General features: G+C 45.2%; 1 protein-coding gene across 1 annotated transcript in view; it reads right to left on the bottom strand.

The window, feature by feature from the left end:
* The window catches only part of shank3a (SH3 and multiple ankyrin repeat domains 3a), a 315,279-nt gene that overhangs the window by 191,627 nt on the left and 106,465 nt on the right, over nt 1-17,187 (bottom strand). Inside the window, exon 3 of the mRNA XM_064342483.1 lies at nt 14,314-14,597. Coding sequence (XP_064198553.1) covers nt 14,314-14,544 — 231 coding nt within the window. The 5' untranslated portion in view covers nt 14,545-14,597. The remainder of the gene's footprint in view (nt 1-14,313; nt 14,598-17,187) is intronic.

Genomic DNA, 17,187 nt, shown 5'->3' with positions numbered 1-17,187 from the left:
CAGGAGCTAACAGATTAGCGATAAAAGCCTGCACTAACTAACATGCAAAAAAATTCCATTTATTTGTGTCATTACTGCGGGTGAGTCATTTTCATTCTGGAGCCTCTAATGCTTTAGCATGCATCTAAAAAATTTTTAAAAACCCAATGACTTCCACCAACGTAGTACATCGAGGGTTTGACGAACATTACAGTTCAATAGAGCATCACACGTGAAAAGGGAATACAGATTGCAGATTGCATTCCATTTGGTGAAAGTTACCATACTATGTGCACATCATGTTAAAAGAAAAGTATTCATTACAACTATGATGATGATGATGTCAGAGATGTGTGATACAGTATGACTCAAGGTAATTGAAGGTCAGGACAATATCCTGTTCATTAGCTTATGAATGAGAACTTCAATACGGTACTGTATCATGACATACATTTGGACATGCCAGATATGCCATTCACCAAGTTGAGGGTTGGTGGGTAACATGCCATTCCTATATACCAAGGTTTCACACAGAAATAACTACATTGCCTCTCCTTCAGATAGACACAGAATTCAGATAATACTTAACACAACCCCACAATAAATCCCAAAACTTGGGTAATTCTTTTTCTTCTTCTTCTCTTCCTCCTCTATAATTTTCCAACCTCCAGTCCTGCAATTCTTAAATCTCCTCACTGGCCAATACACTTCAACCAAAAGCAATCAACTTGAACCAACGTCTGTTCATTATCCATTCAGGCAACTGCAGGAATACCAGACCTCAGGATCAGAGTCCCAGTCAGGGCCGGTGCATCAGAGCCATAAGGCCATCCCTCCACTATACAGATCACAGCTCTGACCCGCACCCTACAGGGAGAAACTCCCAGAAGGCCGAGACACGCGGTGGCACGTTCGCGTCTGTCAGACCGCAGAAACGCCAGGGATCACTCAGCGTCGCTCAGTTTGAGCCTAGGTGTGTTATTTACAGTGATGTCAACCAGCTACGTCACTTCCCCACCTGTGATGTCACCCAGTATGTGGGTTAGTCCCCCGTTCGAGGTCCCTGGGTGTAATTTTCCATACAATCTGCTTTCGGGTTTGCTGTATCAGGCCGCCCCTTGTAGAGCCCCCCCCCCCCTCATAGAGGGTTCGATCCATTCTGAGACCCCCTTGAGTGCTATAGCTGGGGTCCATCAACTTCCACCTCAAGTTGGACCTGCCAGTTCGAATCAGATCTAATTCAGCCTCGTCGCTGATTCTAAAAGCACAGCATATGGAACCTCAGGCTGAGTGCACCCCAGGGCTTAGTGGCTCAGTCACTGGGTTCAGAACCACAAAACAGAACTGCTTCAGCAAACGTCCCGTCGTATAAACAGGACCGCAGCTGTATAGAAGTATAAAATTTGAACGCTAAAGTTGCACTGGATAAGTGTGCCTGTGAAATGGAAGATATAACTCCAGGCATAATGCCTTATGGTGGGTGTTGTGTGTTCTTCAGGGGAAACATTTGGGGCTCAAGCGATATTGCGTTTTACGATTGAAACTTCATTATCAAGGGCAGCTTGTCTGGCTTTGACTCACTGCAGGCGTGTCGTACATCAGCTGGACCGCACGCTCGCATCGACGCGTCCGAATGCACCGCACGCACACGCCAACTGTGACTGGGCCTGATTCCAGGTCACACGGTCGCACATCGGCGACCTCTATCCGTGCCCGTGTGACACATACTCTTACACGAAGGCTGGCAAAAAATGCCAGGGCGAGCACTGGCGCAGATCAGAAAGAGGCGAGCCTCGATCAGCTTTGGCATTTTAGCAGCGCTAATGCTAACACCTTTCAGTTTCATCACGGCGGTGTTTCAGTTTCTAACGTTCCAGTTGAGAATGTGGTGAAGCTGTAACTTTGTCCGTTCGATGAGTGGCTGGGTAGCCTAGCTCTCTCCTCGTGTAGCGCACGGTCGGTTGCTCGAATCTAACCTACAGCACTCTCATGATACACTGTCCTTTATGCCATTATTGAAACAAAACAAAGTGTTTCTGCCAAAAAAAAAAAGTAAAACTTGTTCATTTATGTTTTATTAAAAGTATGCTGAAATTAATTCTTATTATATTATGATTGTCTTTAACAACAACAATAATAATATTTCTTCCAGGAAGGCTTCCAGGATCAGTATAACTACAGCCAATTACATTACATTACAGTCATTTAGCAGACGCTCTTATCCAGAGCGACTTACACAACTTTTACATAGCATTTTACATTGTATCCATTTATACAGCTGGATATATACTGAAGCAATTCCGGTTAAGTACCTTGCTCAAGGGTACAACGGCAGTGTCCTTACCAGGGAATCGAACCTACGACCTTTTGGTTACAAGCCCAGTTCCTTACCCAATGTGCTACACTCCGTCCTTACTGCACTCTCCTCCACAAAAGGTCACACACAGCTTTTTTTGACATCTTAGTGCCTGGTTGTGTTGATGTCCCCTGTGCTCTGAGGTGCCCTGTGCTCTGATGTCCCCTGTGCTCTGAGGTGCCCTGTGCTCTGAGGTGCCCTGTGCTCTGATGTCCCCTGTGCTCTGAGGTGCCCTGTGCTCTGATGTGCCCTGTGCTCTGATGTCCCCTGTGCTCTGAGGTGCCCTGTGCTCTGAGGTGCCCTGTGCTCTGATGTGCCCTGTGCCCTGAGGTGCCCTGTGCTCTGATGTGCCCTGTGCTCTGAGGGGCCCTGTGCTCTGATGTGCCCTGTGCTCTGAGGGGCCCTGTGGCATGGTCCAGGCCGTAATGGGCTGCCTGTTTATCCTGGGCTGCCCGTTCTGCGGTGGACACCCGTGTATTTGGCAAGGCTGCCCCCCTCCCTGCTGAAGGCATGCTGGTCTTTTTGGGCTCTACACTCCGGTCCGGGGTGACCTTTCTGTTCCTTTCCGCGTGTTTCCTCGTTCTCAGTTTTTTGGTCATTCAGCGTGTCGATATGTGGCGATACACGGATACCTTGGCAAACTTGCCTAGACTGCATTTTGTGGGTGTGCTATATTTTCAATCATGTATTTATGGATTTGCTGTTACTTTGCAAATGCAATGCAATATAGTAGCAGGATGAATATTTCATGATATCAATATGTCATTATGGAAATAAATTATTTTTTTTATAGATTTGAAAATGATGTTTTCGTGGTAGATTCATTTATGAATGGATGCCTCCACAATTCAATAATTTCCCCTTGGGGGGGGGGGTTTGAAAGTAGACCCAAATAAATAAAGCCTTACAGTATGGATGTGACTAGTCTGTGTTTTTAATAAAAACGAATTGCCTTTACACTATTTTGGGCTGAAATCATATGGAATTGTGGACCCACAACTCCTTTGGGGAACCCCTAAGGCTAACACCACATTTTAATCATCAGAAGACACACCTGCTGCATCGAAGTTTGAGGAAAAGAGGTGATAGCCATCACACACTCCTCTGCTGAAAATTCCAGCTACAGCAGCTGGGATTGTAAGCTGGTCTAAGATGGTTCTAGCTGATCATAACCGGGCTGTGTCACTGGTCGTAAGTGGTCTCTAGCTGGACAAAGCTGGAAGAAGCTGGGAAAAGCTGGTCAAAGTTGTATAAGCTGCTAGAGTACGCTCATGGTCAAACTGTGGACAAGCAGATTATACAGGCTGGTCAGCTGGTGAACAACTGATCGCCCAGCTAAAAGTGTGGTAAACACAGCTTAAAGCAGCTGGGCCAGTTTAGGCTGGTTTAAGCTGGAATTGTCAGCAGGGTCCAGCAGTCTACGGAGTTTATCACCCACTGTTCAGGTTCTATTCATGCATCCTATTCGTAGATTGCTGGTATTGCAACACCACAATCTCCATATTCATGAAGTAGCAAGTCTGATTGTCAAGAACACAAACTGCAACTACCAATACTGACTATATAAAAAAAACACAGCAGCCTCAGCAGGACAGCATGCATCTGGGAGAACCAACCATGGAGACGGCTGCGTACAGCAACATCGAGGTTGTTTTCTGATGCAACAAGTACAATGTAAAAAATGCATTGACTCGTGTATTTGAGATTCTGGCATATCTGACTGATCCCGCTCCAAATGCACAAGCAGCCGAGGAACGCCAGAGCGCCCGACGAAAGCTTCGACAGGACGAGGGGCGCGTGCTAGAATGAGAATGAACGACATCCCTTGACAAGCCTCGTTGCCACGGTTACTTAACAGGGGTCACCGAAGGTCAGGGTTCCGTGTTTGTCCAACCCCATCTGACATTTGCCAACGCCATTCGCCATCAAACTTTGCCTTCCGTTCTCTGTTTGACGTAACGTCCCGGGACATAGGGTCGCGTAGCAGTTAAAAAAACCGGGGGGTGCAAATTAAATTCCCCGGTAGCTTGACCTGATTCAACAAACGACCGGCTGTATAAATGGGTAATTGGTATTCTTTTTCTTTTTTTTTAAACATAAGCAATGTAATCCCTCCTTGGTGTTTGAGGAGCAAATAATAGAATAGGAAACTGTCAAATGAAACGGCTCACGCAACTTCTGATTCAATTAACGCGCGCTTGGGCGTAGAGATCCAAACAAACAAGCCTCCCTGAAGCTGAGCCCGACTCTTCGAAATGAAGGAACAATGGAGCAGGTGCTGCCATTTTAACGGGACGATTCCAAAAACGAAGAGTTCAGCAACGGGATGGCAGTGCTGCTGTCCTCTGACACTCACCCACGTCTGCAAAAACATGCTCTAAACCTGCAGCTGTAAATTAAGCTTTGAAGGCCTCATAGTGCAATGACATGTCATTCTTGGCAATAGATTAGCTTCCATGATGTTGTCGAAGGCAGTGAACTCCGAATTTCAAAATGGTTTCACGGCCAATCAAGACAAGCTATTAAAGGATGATAAGTATGGTACTCAAGATAAATTAAACCAAGAACAAAGAATAAAACTAAAAAGTAAAATGAATTTACCGAACTGAGTGACTAATGTGCTATATATTTCAGTGCAATATCCAACCTTAGATATGTATTAGCCCCAGAGGCTGTTTTTTTACTACCCTATAGTTATAAATAAAGATATTCCAGAGCATGGGCAGGTAAGGTGAACTTCTTTATCTGTTTTGAATTCACTGAAATATATTGAATGGACGGATCATTAACTTACACATCATTGACTTCTCTTCTGCTGCTTTGCTGGTGTCCTTTGTTTGCATGCTTGTCTGTTTTAGTGTTTGCTTGGTCGTTTTTCTTCAGAGGGCTACTGGGTGCCACTGCAAACAAGGACTGCAGGGGTGGTTACTGGGGGTGGGGGCCTGGATGGGGGGGGGGCTGGAAGGGGGCTGGTGGAGGGGCATTTTTAGGTGAACTGAAGATGTTGGGGTGCCAAACAGGAACTTCAGGCTTTAGGTTCACTTAGTTTAGGAAGTTCATTTCACTTTTTAGTCTCATTCTTTGTGTCCTTACTGTTACTTTATCTTGATTACCAGACTCATCATCCTTAAATAGTTTGTCTTGATTCGCCAAGAGACTATTTAGAGATTCTCAGTCCACGGCCTCGTCAACAAAATGCTTTATTTCCTATTAATAAAATCAGGTTATATGGTGGGGGTGGTGGCAAAAATAAATTAGTAGATAAACAAATGGCCAAATGCACTGCACATCTGCTCTGACGGGTTTTCATTAGAGATCAAGCTGAAGTGATAAATGCTTCATCACTCTGCTTTCAAGTGAAAAGGTGTCACAGGCTAAAGGCCAGGTCAAATACCCTGAGACAAAAATGTCATCACAGGACTACAGGTCAACGAGAAGGCAATAAACAGTGCCCCTTAATTTCAGTTAGACTATTAACATGGTCTTAACTCACAGCAGCAAGTCCGAAAAAGGAACAACATGAAGTTAATATACAGCAGTGGCAGTCCATAAACGAGGCACAGCCTCCCTGATGAATGGAGTTTAAATCATTTCCCATTCTTATTAATATGTTTATTAAATTATTATTAGTTCGCTCAGGGAGAAGACAGGATTGTCCACTTCTGTTTCACACCGGTTTCTTCTTCACAGACCACTCCTGGGTAAATACTGATTACATAAAGATTACATACGTGTCCTGAACGCTGGTGTTAGTCTAATCCCAGGTCCCTGAACAGCGGACCCCCCCCCCCCCCCACCCAAACCCCCCCCCCCACACACACACGCCCCCCGCCCGACCGAAACCTCACCAAGAAAATTTGGTCAAGATCAGGGGCCCTGGTTTAGTGATGGCCCTCTGGCGTTGCATTAATTCAGTCGGAAGCTGAGTTTTAAGCAGGACAGCGGTTCTGCTTTTTTCAAGCATTTAGGAGCGGTAACCGGATTACACGGAAACCCCACTCCTATAGCCTCATAGCCACTCATCAGCGCTCCGCGAATGCCATTGACTTATTTTTTCATTTAGAAATACAATGCCCCCCAGCTACGCACCTGGAAGTTGGTTCCACCCACCAGTGAATGGCAGACAGTAATTCCACACAGTATAAGCAGGGGCGTGCGTTCATTCACACCAGGGGAGAGGAGGGGTGGAAGGGGGTGCTTGTCCCCGTACCAATCATCACCCACTATTTTTCCCATTTAAACTATACTATGGAAATACAAAAACCTCTAAATATACCAATACAATTTACTAAAACAGGATATATCTGACATATACTGTATCTGTTTATCCGACATCCTCATACAGACTTCTACACCGGAACCTAGGTGAGTTAAAAATGATTTCGCTTTAATGCAACCTGCTATTACAATTCGCACCAGTCTACAGATGCAACCCCCCCAGTCCACAATCGCAACCCCCCCCTCCATACACTCCCACCCCCCATGGCCTACAATCATAATCCCCCTCCTCCCCTGGTCTGTGTTCACAATCTCCCACTTTATACAGCCATACAGAGGTTTTCCAGAGTGGAAAAAGTGGCGGGAGGGAGCCGAGCCTGCAAACGCATCGTCCGCCATTCCCGCCAAGCGTAGCGCTACGCCCGCTCTTTCAGAAACGGCACGCGCGATTTACAAACCCGACGCTCGTACCCACGGCAACCCCCAACTGCTGGGGAGTGTCAATCAGGAAAAGAATTAACCAACAGGTAGGTAAGGTTTGCGCAATTAATAAAATGCTGATCTGCTCATAACTCATGACGGTAAATTTGTATGAGGAGTGAGCTGGAGTGCTGCTGGAATGGGGGATGACGTAAATACATTTTCTTATCGCTTCAGGAGCCACTCAAGGGCTCTCCACCCTGACATTTACATTCATACGCATGCAGTGAACAGCGGATTAGGAAGTAGGGAAGTAGGGTTTTGGGTTTTTTTTCCCCTCAATAAAGCTGCGATTACATACCCCCTCCTGCGCCAAAGCAGGTGTCAAAGATTCCCGCCATTATTGCCAGTCAGTGTCAGCACTACACTCTGGGGGAAGGGGGGGGGGGGTCGGGGGGTTGTCAGAACGTCCCAGCAGCCAGCCTGAACATCAGACAGCAGCTCGGCTCATCCCGTGTTCAAATGACGTTAAGCCTCACAACATCTCTCTTTCAGCTGTATAATCACAACCTCCTCCCGCAACTTCTGAACAAGACCAGGTCAAAACCTAGTATACGGCTGGACCTAACACACTTCATCCGGCCGACCAATGGTGTAACTTCATCACTCACTCAGTCACTCAGTCACAGACATTCGCGTTCATAGGGCTGGCCCCACTGTTGCGGTCCAGCCAAAAAACACCACCGGAACAGCACTTTGACTTTATCTTATCATCAGTTTGAAAGGGGAACGCGTATCGTGGTCCTCGCTACAAATGTTGCTGAAGGTTCTTCAGAGTTTAGCCCTTGGCAAAATGGCTTCCTGAAGCCTCCACTCTTGAGCACATTCAAACCAATCAAACGCGTGGCCACTTCAGCCCTGGGCTAAGTGGCTGAAACAATCGCGGCTCGCCAACACTTCCCATTAATCCTCCGCACATATTTGCAGAGCCACTGAAATGAAAAACGTCTCTTGAGGCATTCGTAAAAAACCAACTTCCAACATCCTTTGATGTGTCACAGTCATGGCTTTGTCAAAATGATCAACATTTACAGTACCATTAGTGCATTATATACTAATCAAAATTAATTAGTACGTTATATATGCGCAAGGCACGCTTAGCTGGGGTAACCTGTGCACCTTTTCATTTCCACAGAATCTCCATTCATAAAGCTGTGATGTCATGTGATATCTCAGCAAAGTCACTGAGTAAAATAGTGCACGTATCTGAAAGTGCCTTGCACTGCAGGCCACTGCCATGGCTGAAATGATATGAGCATGTTTATTTAGAACAGACCATACACCTCAGACCCAGAAACTACTGGCACAAAAAAATAAGAAATAATAAATCCTTTGCTCCCTTGTAAAATGAAGCAACATATAAAACGTATCAACATGTCATTCTATTGCGAATGTAATCAATCGATCTCATGTAAGCAGGAGTGCGAATGGGGGCAGGACCGTCGAGGCGGACAGGTTTTGTGCAAAGGTTGCGCTTCATTACGAGCACAGATACTGACAAAATGTGCGAATAAAAGATGCACAACTTTTGAGCTAAGTGAGGTAATTACAGCTTTGTACATCTCATATTTGGGAGAATTTCGGCTCTTCTCCTGCCACCTTAGGCTCTGTGATGAAAGGTAATATGAGAAACGAAACACAATTAATTTGGTGAATGTCCACTGGCCCGAATTACAAGCCCCACAAGCAGAGGGCTGTGCATGTCTGTGTCTGTGCCTGTATCTGTGTGTGCATGTGCGTGTGTGTCTGTGTGTGTATGTGTGTATGTGTGTGTGTGTGTCTGTGCGTGTGCATGTGTGCGTGTCTGTGTGTGTGCATGTGTGGCTGTCTGTGTGTGTGCATGTGTGTATGTGTGCGTGACTGTGTGTACGTGTGTCGGTGTGTGTGTGTCTGTGTGTGTGCATGTGTGCGTGTGTGTGTGTGATTATATATACAGACAGCTAGTTTGCCTCCTAAAATATAAAACCGCATATAGAACAAACTTGAAAGTAGTTATTAGTGGAAAATTACAGGATTGCCTGAACTCCTGTCATTATGCAGCTCTCAACCATATGCCATACACATCATGAAGAAGAATCACTGTTATGGTTAATGTTAGTATGAGCAGAATAAGCCACCCGCATTACCCAGCAACAACAACTATGCAATACAAAAAAAATGACAAATAGGAACATTTCAGCTTTTGGGTAATGTACCAGTTGATCTATGCTAAACCTACATCCCCCCCTCTGTGATTGACACAATTCTATTACACTTCAGCTGCCGTTTTTCCACAGAGGTTTTCTGAGGGCAAATCATTCGGACGGCATTACGGTGAAAAAAAGCGCTAAATCCGCAGCGCTACAATTTTCCACGTCTGCGCCGCTGCCCTGTGCAAGCAGTATCCTCAGAGACTCAGCCTAACCGTGTGTAATGTCACTGCCAATCCCGTTGACCGATAATAAGTTAAACCTCTTACAGAGAGATGCATTTTCTTCCCCCCCCACACAATCCTCACCCGTTCCCCCCCCCCCCCCTTCCTGTAAATTACAAGATTGTAACTTCCAAACTGTGATGTGCGCTTGTATGGTTTTCGGTTTTTGGGATTATGGAGAAAAAAGTAATAAGGAATCGGAGTTTACCTGATTGGTGTAGAACTCGGGGCGGAAAACGCCACTACTCTTTCAAAAGACTTTTCATTTATGTTACAGCTCAACGCTCAGCATTTTGCTCTGGAAACATGACCTGGGAGAACTAGGTTAGAGATTACAGTGGTTGGTGAAAACCTGCAAAGTCTCTAGAAGGACAGAAGGACAGTTTCTATTTGCCTTTGTTTTGAAAGGAAGACACAGCCACTTTGTACTGTATTCACTAAATTAAATTTTTTTTTTTTTTAAATCATCAAAAATCAATGGGCGCTTAGGACTCAAGGGCAAAAGAAGCAGGCTAGGGTCAGGGGGAGAAACTACTGCCCCATCAGCTACACTATGTCTCTTTTTGGCAGACAGGCTCTTTTCGTGTCTCAAATATATATCCTGAAAATGTATTTTGATTTGTCCAATCACACAGTCTAGCCACTATTATATGATGAGGATGAGAACTCCTTGCTGACGAAACCTTTCCTCCCTGAGTTATGTGACAGCCAGTTTATGGGTTGCTGGCTACAGCCAGCACTGCCACAGTCCAGATTTGATTCTGCACTCCCTGTTCCAAGAGAAATTGATATAGGGGGGCCAGTAGGGGCGAAATCCTCCCTCTGGTCAAATAAACTCCAATGTTCCCGTGCAGTGATGGGGACACTGTGCTGCTGGATGAGAAGTTAAAACCGAGCTTCTGGCTCACTGTTGTCATTAAAGTTCCCACAATACTTATCGCAAAGAGCAGGGGGTTCCCCTGGTGTCCTGGCTAAATTCCCACCCTGGCTCTCTCAACCTGCCACCGAATCATCCCCCATTCTCTCCCTCGCCACCTCAGCCGATGTGTGGTAAACGTACTGCCGCAAAATGGCAGTACAGGACTTTGAGTGCGTTAAAAAGCACCATACAAATGGAAGGTGTTATTATTATAGTGGGATTCACCCACCTGACGACTTCATTCAAACTCATATCGGCCCTCCTGTCGGGGGGGGGGGGGGGGGAAGACATTGCTAACAAGACCAACCCCACCCCAGGAATTCTGGAGGGTCCACACACAGAGGTAGAGGAAAGCACTGGATTTGCTCTCCGGCGATGATGTAATGCACTCGAATACCGGAGACCCAAACACTAGGTCCGTTATTCTCTCGACCGTGGACAGGCACATCCCTTGTTTGGTCGTCCTCCGGTCGGGGCGCGGTCTGTCGAGTGCCTCGGTCACGACATGTCACAGGAGATGGACACCTGTCAGCTGAAGCCAATCACAGGGGCATGCAAGACCCTTGCCTGCCAGAAGAGGGGGCAAGGAGCCCTGGTATTTTTCTCCTTAAATTTGACTTACTGTACAAATAATTGCAAGTGATTATTTCTTCCTTCGGTTCATCAATCTCAAAAAATGGACACAGAAAACTGTGATTAAAGGGGGGGGGGGTGAGAATTCTTGAATTCACATACAAGTCAAAGTTGTAACCAAAGTAGTCGAATTTACAATGAACCCACTTTAACCACTTTAAGGTGAAAGATCACAAGTACGTCATTAGAATGTTCTTAACTGAACATCCTACTGATGATGTAACAACCACCACTGGTAGTTGAAAGCAATGGAGTTCCAGAATTTTGAAACGACATTCCAAAAAACCTACTCTTCAAAGGGTTAATTCATGTGGGCAGGCCCTGCAATTGCCCAGTTCAGTTTAAGGCGTAGTTGGTCCCAAACAGGCAAGTGTGTTTCGTCATGTGATTCCAAGAAAGTCTCTCTTAGGATAAACCATTAAAGGGCCGGGTACCGGAATTTAAGTGACACAGACCATGCTTTTAATGTTACTGAGCTTTGCCGCCATTTAATCTGCGCATGGCTGTGGCTGAAAACCTCTCCAGGGTCTGGCCAGGATATCTGGGTGGCAGTTTCATTGCAGAGGCCTTCATATGCAACACAAGCTCATCACCGAGCCCTGGAGTGCCAAACGTCAAACCACCAGATGTTAGACACCACACACACAGCTTCCATTCGTTTGCCATTGCACTTTTGCCCCATTGGTTGTTAAATAGAACTTGGAAAAAAAACTAAAAACTTGGCCAAATGTCAATAGTATTATGGGATTTCTATACCAAGCGAGCATATTGAGGAAGCAGGAGACTCTTTTTCCAACCATTACTGACGATGAACGCATTTGGCAATTATTTTGAGGGACAGCAAGCCTTTGATTTTTTCCCCAACTTTTCTGAGAAATTGCAAGGAGGAAAAATGTCTGAGAACCTTTAATAGATGAAGTTCATATTGTGGCTGGTAACCAATTTGGCGGCAGCAGCTGCATGCATTAGAGATACTTAAGCACAGCGGAATGGATACTGCACGTAGCAGAGCTTCATCTCCTCCAAATAGGGTTAGTCACTGCCTGTAGACACTGTGAGCCTTTCAAAATGCTGCGCAAAATCAGAGAGAGGGAGAGCTCTGTCAAATGCACCGGGGTACAGATAATTTGCCCCTACAGCCACTAAAACTATCCACAAAATGTAGGACGCTCCACTGAGTCAGTGTTGCCATGAGATGCATGTGCTTCACCGATTCATGAATTCCCAAAAGAGGAACCTTGAGAACGAGAAGAAAAAAAAACACCTTGTTGCAACTACATCATTTATTTGCTGACACAGCTGCAATTGTAAAATTTGATCTATTTTTTACAGCTGGATGCTTAATGAAGGAGCTGAAGTTGTGTGCCTCTGGGCAGCGAGTCCACAGAGCAATTGAATCTGCAACATGTAGATTTCTTGCCCCGTTTCCTTAACCCCACACATGCCGTGTTTTAACAGTTCTTGGCAAAATCACCAATAGAGACTAAATGCCGATCAAAAACATTTTTTTTTTAAATCAACATTCCCACAGAATGCCGTTGTTGCCGACTGCATCACTTGCTGCATTCTAGAGCGCAGTTCATCAGTGCTTCGCTTAAACAGATCAGCCAGATATAGCCAGAGAGTTAACGTTGAAGTAGCCAAACACAGTGCATAGGCAAGGTCCCTTTTATCTTGAGAATCTGGCAACAGTACGGCATTGTTGGCACAGCTGGGGTGTTCGCTCAAAGCCCAGTTTAAAGAAAGATTGGAAACTTGGCCATCGAGTTTTTTTTTTTTTTTCATTCTTCCTTTCCACAGGCTCCCCTGATGGAGGAAAAGATGGTAGGGGAGTCACGACTCATGACGCGTATCGTGCAGTGACGTGCCGAACCGATTGGTCGGCGAGGAGAGCTGCCCGCTGGACATCCACGGAGAATTCCCTCAGGATATCCTTTTAAGTACGTCAGGAGGGACTGCTCGCTCGCGGTGTATGCAACTATGCATCCGTTCAGCGGAGGAAAAAAATAAAAGCATGTCTAGGTTTTCACTGTCTGCGCTTTCAGACGGCACACACGGAACCTGCTTCACATCTTCCTCCCATATTATAACCGTATCAATATATCTGAATAAAACAGCACGAGGTAGGTACAATTGGGTAGCTTTTGGAAGGAACATTCGATACAGATATCGGTTGAATGTGTCTACCGGGGCTGCAGAACCGTTTACATGAAACGACTGAAAACTACACACCGACAGAAAAAATGAAGGCGGCACAGTTGCAATGAAAAGTTAATGTAGCACCGTCACGTGACCGGTCCGGGAGTCCCACAGAACTACAATGCGCTGCGGCCGTAATGGCCGGGGGGGGTTTTCCACCCGTGCTCATTAAAGCCTTTACACAGAGTATTAAATGAGAGATGCTTTCCGTTCCACAAACAATAATAATAACTATAATAATAATAATAACCGGCACAGCAATACCTGATGAATGATGCCGTACACCTAAAAGCAATAACGCATTCGCCATTGAGTTGTGGAATAAATCATTCACATCGCTGTACTCAATTGTCTGCAGACTGGCGAACAATCATTTTAAAAACCGCTATACAAAGAATAGAACAAAAAACAGAAACGCAGACATTAAAAGTAACTTCAGAAATAACAGTCTGTACATATTGTCCCAGTACCACCCAAGATGTATTTCCCAAAGAGACCAATAGCTTGATCTATCTCCCTCACGTTCGCTCTTTTTTCTCTCTATCCCTGCTCAAACGGCCACATTGACAGGTCGAAACAGCACCTGATCATTTTTAAAGCTCCGTGCTTTTACCGGAGACACTGAAAAAAAAAACTAACAACAAAAAAAACAAAACAAAGCTCATTAGCGCACAGAAATCCGGGCTGTCAGAAGCCTGCTGCTACCCCGCCGTGTAACTTCTCGTTAAAACTCCTCCGAAACATCTGTTCCGAAACGCCAGCCGAGATTCCTGCAGTGCCAAGACCGTTCAGCCGAAAAGCATCAAGTTGGAGCACACAAAGGGTTAATAATAACCAGTTTCTGAATGGGTTCTGGGCTTAAATCTGTGTGACACGCATCCTTACAACTCCCCTTCCATTCCCCACCCGATACCCCATTTCTTTTCTCTCGGGGTCCCCACCGCCTCATCTCCGGCCACGAACGCCGACCACCTTTTTAGCTGTCAGTCTCAGCTGCTGCCGCCGCGCTAATGAAGAGCCGTGCTTTAGCAGGCGGGCGAGAGCGAGGGAGCGCGTGCGAGACACAGGAGAGAGAGAGAGAGAAACGGAGAGACAGAGAGGACCGGAATGGCTCACGGTTTGCTGCAGGTCAGGGATCCCTATGCGGATGACGACGGCGTTGCCCCGGGGCTCCTCCATGGGTCCTGCGGGGGGGCTCTCGGCGGCGGCGGCGGAGTCGTAGACGGCGTCTTCTCTGGAGCTGTCGGAGTCCCCCTGGTTGCCGTTGGTAGCGCACTGCCGCTGCAGCTCCTCCTGCCGCTGCTGGTCGGATGGCTCATGTTTGCTGGATGCCGGGCTCAGAGGCATGCTCTGTGAGAGGGGTTTGTCTGCCTGCACTTCAGAGTTCTCACATCACAGCACTGGGAGGGGTGAAGGGGGGGGGGGGGGGGGGGGAGAACAGGGAGTGAGAGATGAGTTAGTATTGATAAAAAGCAGATTACAGATACAGCAGGGATGGAGGGAAAGGAGGGGGAAAAAAGCAACAGATTGAAGGGGAAAAAGTGCGAGTGCGAGGAATGGAAGGATTTTATTGTTACAAAGAGGAGAGGAGGTTGGGCGTGCAGTTTATATGCCAATACAAAAAAATAGAGATTGGGGGGAAAATTATGAAAATAAAGAGGGTTTGATATTTTTAAAAATAGCCAAAATGATGGAAAGAAGGAGGTAAGAAAGGGACAAAAAGAAATGAAGCATTATTTCAGTGTGGAATGTACTGTATGTTCTAAATAAACAATGGCTCTATTCACAATATGAAATATTGATTTTTCTGAGATTTACACTCTGCTTTTCAGGTTGTGTACAGTATGTTCTTGTCAAGAACAGAAAGATTGATGGTCTTCTAGGTTTACCGAGACAAGTCAATACATATAAGCCAGGATCCTGTATTGATAATAATGCAGAGGAGGTAAAAATGGGTCAAATAAAATTGCACATCAGATTTTACAGTTTGTACAGTAATTGGGTTCTGCTCACGTCTAGGACCGGCTCTGCTGAGATGTTTTGGAGAATATGCTGTACAAGGGGTGCAGACTGTACCACTGATGAGCTGGGCGGTTATATAAGAAGTGTTCTGGTCGGCCTTTGACCATCTTTGCATGTTTTTGAGGATGCGCCATGCTTTTAACTTCAACCGGAATTCACAGGACTCAGATGAGGAAAAGGAAAAAGGAGGCTCTGATATCCGGGTTCGCTCGGCTGGATTAGGTTTCCAAACTTTATTGACAACACGACGCTCACGCCACAGTCCACTCAAATGAACAGAGAGAGGCTACGCCCCCCCAAACTTCACTGAGAGGAAAGCCGGCTCCATGTCACTCCCGTTCTCACGGAAATCAAAGACAGGAGTCTGGAAAACTCCGACCTCTATCACATTCCCAACTCCTCAGGAAAGAAATACAATGCTGATGGCCCTGATCTCGGATAATGCTTCCAGACTGCAGACAAGATTAGGAGCACTTCCTGCTGTTGAAGTGGCATAAAGGGCGCTTCCATTCCCGAACAACTACAACCAGGAAGAGGATTTGATGGGAAGCACCAATGTATTCAAAGCAATGCTATGCACACCGTAAGCAATTTTAAAACCATTTACTTTGCCTTTGTTTTGTGTGTGGACCCCTGTAAACTGGGAAGTCTATAAGTATAAACCGAATCATTATGTTCTGTGCAATTAGAGCTTTTGCATCTATAAAAAAAAATAAACATAACCTTTTGAATTCCAAGGCTTTCTCCTTCATCCTTTTTACACTGCTGTACTGTACTGCACAATCGAGACTTCTAGATAAATTATTTTTGTATCTGTTTGAAATCTGAAGTCTGAGAATAACAGAATGTACAAAACTAATGTATTAATCAGGTTAAATAAGATAATAATTCATTTAAGAACATAAAAATGTACCAAATTTGCAATTCCATTAAATATTCTCACCAGCACTGGTACTGGCAGACAGCCGTATTGATGAGAAAATATTGGACATTGGAACTGGCCCAGAAAATCTCTATCAGCGCACGCGAACACATGCAGCACTCCCCCCCCGCCCCCCCATGTACACACGCAAACACACACACACAATGAATTACAAGCAGCTAGGCTCAACCTCTGCTTTATGCAACAGAGTGAATAATTCATATATATATACAAGGAATGTGCAGAATACATGGGACATACAATATATTAAACATGAGACATACAGAAACACTCAGAATGAGAGGATACAGGCTCTTGTAGTTTTTAAAATCTGATATCTCCATTCCTACAAGCATGCTCATATAGGGAATAAATGTGCCTTTTATACCACTTTAACAGCAGAAAGTGATCTCTTCTGCAGTTTTCAAACATTAACCGATATTGGGAAGTTAGGGCTGAATAAAGTTAAAGTATCCTCTTTGACATTGTGTACAAACACTGCAAAACACATACATTTTTCAACATTGCATGTATAAAACTATTATGTCTGGATAAGTATCTTGATATTCATCTTCATCAATGGACATCTAGTTTATGGTCAGGTAACTATCCAACAAGCCAATTTACCGTCAGATAAACTCTGTGATTCAGGGGTACATCCATAGGCGATTTATGCTTGAAGTAATAATATGGCTACAAAAAAAATGAATATTAGTCACACGCTTTATTTTTTTAAAAAGGAAAGCATTAGCAACCAGAAAAAAGTACAGCTTGTAAGGCATAATTAAAATACACAGGCAGAAACCAAATGAACAGCTGTTCTGCGTTAAGAATAACAGCTTGCTTGTCCTTTGTACAGTCTATACCAATCTTAATCAGGCTGCCTCCAGTCCGAGCTTGGAGAGGCTCTTGTCAATCAAGCAAATGGCACACACGAGCTGAGTGGTGTGGAAATATTCCAATTCCAAAGGCTCACAACAAACAAAAAAAAAAGAAAGGAAGGCCAGTGGCAAAACTCATTTTCAAAAGAGTGATTCAAATTGGTT

The sequence above is a fragment of the Anguilla rostrata genome, chromosome 7 (genome assembly GCF_018555375.3).
Source record: "Anguilla rostrata isolate EN2019 chromosome 7, ASM1855537v3, whole genome shotgun sequence".
Classification (NCBI taxonomy): Eukaryota; Metazoa; Chordata; class Actinopteri; order Anguilliformes; family Anguillidae; genus Anguilla; species Anguilla rostrata.
Note: the sequence above shows the minus strand (reverse complement) of the source record. Positions and strands in the feature narration are given on the sequence as shown.